Source organism: Myotis myotis, unplaced genomic scaffold, assembly GCF_014108235.1.
Source record: "Myotis myotis isolate mMyoMyo1 unplaced genomic scaffold, mMyoMyo1.p scaffold_m19_p_4, whole genome shotgun sequence".
Lineage (NCBI taxonomy): Eukaryota > Metazoa > Chordata > Mammalia > Chiroptera > Vespertilionidae > Myotis > Myotis myotis.
Window position 1 is genome coordinate 35005059 of NW_023416346.1, and position 6330 is coordinate 35011388.

General features: G+C 41.3%; 1 protein-coding gene across 1 annotated transcript; it reads right to left on the reverse strand.

Annotated features, from left to right (window-relative positions):
- Nucleotides 1–3835: 3835 nt before the first annotated feature.
- PRR32 (proline rich 32) lies at nt 3836–5540 on the reverse strand. The gene is made up of 2 exons (XM_036304530.1): nt 5521–5540; nt 3836–4758 (listed from the first exon to the last, which is right to left on the reverse strand). Exons 1-2 carry the CDS (start codon nt 5538–5540, stop codon nt 3879–3881), a joined length of 900 nt encoding a protein of 299 aa, XP_036160423.1. The 3' UTR covers nt 3836–3878.
- Between the last annotated feature and the right edge of the window lie 790 nt (nt 5541–6330).

Consider the following 6330-nt stretch of genomic DNA (forward strand, 5'->3'; position numbering starts at 1 on the left):
CTATGGAATTAACCTATGACATGACTGTTTTTTGTCAGCCTAAAATTTCTTTTTTTTCTCTGGCTTTGGCTCATTGATCTTGAAATAGAGTCATTTTATTAGTATATAGTTCTATATTTAAGTCCTTTAAAAATCACCATCTCTTATTAACATTTGATAATCAAATCCCATTGTTACAGTGCAATGTAATAGCTATGGAAGGATATCTTCCTCACTCATTATGCTACCAAGTTATTTAGTGATAGTCATATAATAAACCTCTTGTACCATGGTAGATGAAGACAGCACTATGATCTCAAACTTAAGACTCCAGTGGAAATAAATTACTTGGTCCTGTTTAGTGTTTTTGTTATAATAATTCTCAGAAGAATAAAGTATAATTTTTAAAGATATATTCTTATTGATTTCTTAGAGGAAGAGGGAGAAAGAGAAACACCAATCTGCTGCTTCCCACATGCCCACTACTGTGGATGGAGCCAGCAAACCAGGCATGGGCCCTGATCTGAAATCAAACAGGTGACCTCTTGGTGTATAAGACGACGCTAAATCCACTGAGCAACTCTGGCTGGACTGAATGAGGTATAATTTTAGTGTCATTTTTGGTTCATGAAAGGTTATAAACTTAAAGAATTTCATTGCTTTGAACCTTAACCTTTTCAGTCTTCTGTAGTTTGATTGGTTGCATGTGTGCCTCTTCCACTGGGCTACAGAAGTTGTGAAAGTGGAAAATAAAAATGGCTAGTGAATCACACTTTGGGACATGAAAATGTCAAAGTTGTACAGTTAATTATTATCTTGTAGAGAATATGTAGGCCATTAAAATTCCTATGCTGTAGTCTTATGACAAGGAATATATTGAGAACTATAAATAATAAACAGTACAGCATGAATCTTCTTGTAACAATGATTAAAACTTAGAATAGGAAATACTTAGCCCATTCCCATTCCCTTCAAAAGAAAGGAATACTTGGTCGGTGTTTGTCCTTCTCTCTCATGTTTAGGAGCTATTTAAGCCACAGAAAAGAGGGAAAACATACATGTTCAGGAGTGTTGGATATATTTTGTTTTAATTATTTTTCAAAATGAATAGGATGTTGTGGCATAGGATTAATATCGACCCATATTGCATCAGAATAAAAAATAATTTTAAGGAAAATCATCCGTTTAAAACTGGATGTTTTGCTGTCTTGGAGGACCTGTGATAACGAAACTATATAGTATTTCCATACAGAAGCCACGAATAAAAAAAATTCGTGGCTCAATGGTTGAGCGTTGATCTATGAATGAAGAGGTCTTGATTGGATTCCCAGTTAGGGCACATTCCCCAGATTGTGGGCTCTGTCCCCAGTGTGGGGCCTGCAAGAAGCAGCTGATCGACAATTCTTTCTAATCATTGATATTCCTCTCTCTCTCTCTCTCTCTCTCTCTCTCTCTCTCTCTCTCTCCTTTCAACTCTGAAATCAATAAAAGTATATAAAAAATACTTGCATTTCACTTGCATTTAACAATAAGATCTCAAGCTTATTAGATCATTGCATTTACTGATAACTGTTATACAGGTACACAGCTCTACATAGGAGATATATATATATATATATATAAATTTATCCTGAACCTCAGAGGTATAAATAAAACTTCAATGCTTCTATTTGCTAATAGTTATTCTTTGTTGTTTATTTTAGGTAATTAGAAATGACATAGACAATAAACACAGAGTATTTGGAAAGAGAACAGAGGGTTGTAAAAAGAGCAGATTGTGTTGGTGGCACTTTTTTGTTACAGTGAATTTGTCATGGTTGCTATAATTGTGAGTAAAGTCTTTATGAGCATTTATCAGGGCACTTCCTTCAAGAAGGAAAAAGTATCTTTGTTCTGCTGCCACTTACCACACCTTTTGGCAACTCTCCAGAGATGCAGCACTGCATTGATACAACAACTTGATTCCTTGTCAAAATGTTTAACATCTGGCTCAAAAGAGATTTTTGATGACAATAAGCATGCTCAACTCCTCTGTTCATTAAGGCTGAAAATTCAATAAGTGCTTGGTACTTTGGGACTAAGCTACCTCATAGTGAACAGCTGTCAAATGATTTGCTGAATACTCTGCTCAACCCACCACAGTGAATTGATGGAACTGTGCCAGCTTCAGGACATACACAGACTGAGGGAAATTTTAGTAAAGCTCCTTCTAAGCTTCGCACTACCACCTATAAATGTAGAACAACCTATTAGGAAACAAATGGAGAGAAAGAAACTTCCTGGATCCATGTGTCCTTTCTACCAGGACAGCAAAGAAGCAGTTATTGGTGCTAAAAGCACATTAATGGTTTTGCTTGTAGGCTAGTTGTCTTTTGAATCTGCAGGTTTTGTCAGCCTTCAACCAAGATCTTACACCACCTACATCATTAGCTCTGGGCATGAAAAAATGCTCATTTGAAGAATTGTCCTCTAAAGACATTTCTAATCTAGTGGTTGCTCATATACAGGGGCACTGTGTTTTAGAGCAACTTTGTGAATTAAGTTGTGCAGTGGTCAGAATGGCCATCCTTCCACCTTGCTTGCTGTACCCATACCATATTTTTGTCTCTTGAATATTTAAAAGCTCCCATCTGGGCACTTTGATAATCTCCCAGAACCATCATTTTAATGGGGTGCTGAAGCACATTATGAAGAGTATAAGTAACAGCATTAGAGAAAATAAGTTCACATGAGTGAGCTATTTTCACTTGCATTTATAAATCTGAGTATATACTAGCCCTCTGTTCAGAGAACAAGTGAAAGGATCACCTCTGTTCTACCTTGTTCCTGGACTTTTTAAGCCAGCCTTATATATACCATCTATAATAATAAAAGCATAATATACTAATTAGACTGGACAGCTGAACGACCTTCCAGACGTCATTCCAGATGTCCTTCCTGACGAAGCCTTGGTGACAGGGGCCAAGGAAGAGGAGGTTAAGGGTGATCAGGCAGGCATGCATAGTGGTTAGGGATTATCAGGCAGGCAGGCGAGGGGTTAGGGATAGGGATGATCAGGCAGGCAGAGTGGTTAGGGGCAATCAGGCAGGCAGGCAGAGTGATTAGGGGCGATCAGGCAGGCAGGCAGAGTGATTGGGGTGATCAGGCAGGCAGGCAGGCGAGCGGTTAGGAGCCAGCAGTCCTGGATTGCGAGAGGATGCAGGCCGGGCTGAGAGGATGTGCCCCCTCCCCATGAATTTCGTGCATTGGGCCTCTAGTGTAACTTAATAATCATCAGTTTTGAGAGGCAAACACTAGCTCATGTTTCAGCAATGCTCTTTCCATCTCTCCTGCCCATTTTCTTTCGTAACTTGTCAGCCTGGTTCTGCCTCTAGCTATGAAATGTTAGCTCTGTTACTTTCACCTCAGTCTCATCTAGCTACTTTTCTGTTGGTGCATTCTTCTCTATTATCTGGACTTTGGTCTACCTTTATGGACCTTATTTATCTTAATACACCTATCCTACTCTGAGCAAACCCCATAATCTTAAGTAGGTAGGAATTCCCCACCCTAGGCTTGGCCAAGTCTAGAAAGATTCCAATGGGCCCTCTACACAGTCACACAGCTGTACGCCAGTGATGGGGAGCCAACTAAACTACTTAGAAAACTTTGGAACATTACTGATTTAATTTCCTTAAAACAGAAAACAGAATCCAAGGTTTAGACTACCAGAGTGGTGTTTATAAAAATGATTCACAACACTTCCATCTTTAGGATCTTTATTGAATATCCACATATGTAAGGCACATTATTGCTTAACAGAGAATAAGAAGGTAGAATAAGAAGGTTTTTCAAATGTAAAAACATTTCAATAGCTTTCACCTTTTCCCCCTACACTTTTTTACTTTCCCCTTCTTTTTTTATGATTTGTTCTCTCTGTTTAAGAATGGAGTAGATGGCAGTTCACTAGAAGGGAAATTGCCAAAATAGGGACGCAGTGGGGGACGGAGCATTGGGGGAGGAGAAAAAGACAAAGGTAAATTGAGTAATGGGTGGGAACTCGGAGGTCCAGGTGGCATGAAGCAAGGACCATTAGTGAACCAACCTACACGTGCAACATTAGCAGGCATGATGGTAGGCCTTGGGCAATTATTCATGGGGTTCCCTGGGCCTCCCAGTGGGAAAGCAGCTTGAGCCATCTTTTCATTGCCAGCCATTTTCACATTTACTGGAGGCACCTCCATCTTTATCCCTGATCTAATAGTGGGGATAGGTGGAGGATCTTTTGTTAGTGGGCTCCTGAGGGGAAAGAACCCTTGACCTTGTTGCAAAACCGAATGGAACTTTGCCTTATTAACACCACTCTCAGCGCCCTCATTGCTGATCCTTGTCCCCTCTATCATCACTGAGGGAGAGCGGCCAGGGAATTTTTGGGACACATTAATAGGATCATGTCCCATCTGGCCCCAGCCTGCCAACCTCACAGAGCTATTTACTTCTGCTGTTGCTAGGGACCCTTTCGCAGCAGCAGGTGGTGACCAGTATGGGTGTTGGAGAGCTCTCGAAGTGTCGACAGGAATGCAGGATCCTCTTCTCTCCCTGGGGCCCTCCAGTTGCCCTCTTGTCAGTTCTGGTGGCACATAGAGGGGAGGTCTCAAAGGTCTACGAGGTTTGCCCCAGGATTCCGCCTCTTCCTTCAGCATGGTACTCGAACGCTGGAGGAGTTTGTTGGGGTCTGGTCTTGGTTTCACATTTTCATCTACAGTCATTGCTATGAGTGAAGAAGCATGTTCTTCAAGGCTTGCAAAGATAGAAATAAATAAATTGATAAAAATGAAAATGCAGCAATCAGGAAATCTTGAAATAGGTGATTGATTGAACTCGCTGAATACACCAGGGAAAAGGAGAGAGTTCTATCTCTTCCCATGTGTAGTCAGAAAACACTTTTACAACTCGACCTCTTTGGCACCAGGCTCTGTGATTACCCTTTTAACTAACCTGTGGCTCCACCCCATCCCCCCTTTCCCCACCTCCTCAAGGCAGCAAGGAAGACTAGAAGACCCAGATAGCTTCTTTAAGGGCTACAGTGTAAGGTATGCCACAGAAAACACCAGCTCTTACAGTCCCAGTAGGATCAATGATCCACTAAACCTAGCATTCAGATTCTGGCAGGCATGCTCAGGACACTTGCGAGGGAAACAGGTTTTCTCTCCACAGAAGCTGAAGAAAGGTTAGTTATGTTAAAACACTGTGGTTTGTTCCTCTTTATGCAGCATCATTCAACAGTCACACGGAATTTTATTAAAATTTGATTTCATTCCACCCATACCGCACCCTAGAGTATGAATTTCCTCGTTTTTAAACCCCACCATTCAGACAAAGGATTTATAACTTCTGTTTTGAAATTCCTTTTAAAAACCGCCACCCTTAAATTCACTATTCTTACTACCTGAGTTTATAACCTACAAGTATTTGGGATCCCCTCCCACACCACCTCCGACCCACTGCCCACGTCCCACTTACACAGGAAAACAATTCAGTTGTACTCAGTTTTGTACTTACACATTCTCAATACAAGCCATGGAGAAATTCGATCAGGAAAGCCAGAGAGGATGGAGAAAACCGGCCGCACGCCCACACGAGCCAACTCGGTCTGGAGCGATATCTTCCGCGTCTGCCTTACAGCAGCTCGGCCACGCGAATGAAGCCAGGGAACAACTGCTTTGTTCTAGGCTTGGTGTTCTCCTGCTGAGGTAACCTGTTGCTAGGTAACAGGGGCAGAACAATGAGCGGGGAGGGGGAGAGTATAAATCTGTGACACTGAAGCTAAATGTACGATTCCTTTTTTGCACAGTAGTAGATGGATGGTAAAGACATTCAGTCCCTTAGCCCGGTTGCAGTCCAGTTGGAAAGACAAATCATTTCAAGATTTTAGAAGAAGCATGGAGTCATGATCTTTTGTAAAAAGTTACACCTGAAGTTTTACTTAGGAAAGACAGTTGTCATGTTTCTTCTTTGAGTTTGGAAATACAATCATTGAGCACGATTCCATGTCTAATCTTCTCATTTAAACTTCCATTTTGAGGCCGAAACCGGTTTGGCTCAGTGGATAGAGCGTCGGCCTGCGGACTGAAAGGTCCTAGGTTCGATTCTGGTCAAGGGCGGCATGTACCTTGGTTGCGGTCTCATCCCTAGTAGGAGATGTGCAGGAGGCAGCCGATCGATGTTTCTAACTCTCTATCTCTCTCCCTTCCTCTCTGTAAAAAAATCAATAAAATATATTTAATAAACTTCCATTTTGGGAATTCATATTATTAACTTGGTGGGGAACAGAGATTTGGAGGGTTAAGTTACTTTTTAATCTGAGTCTCT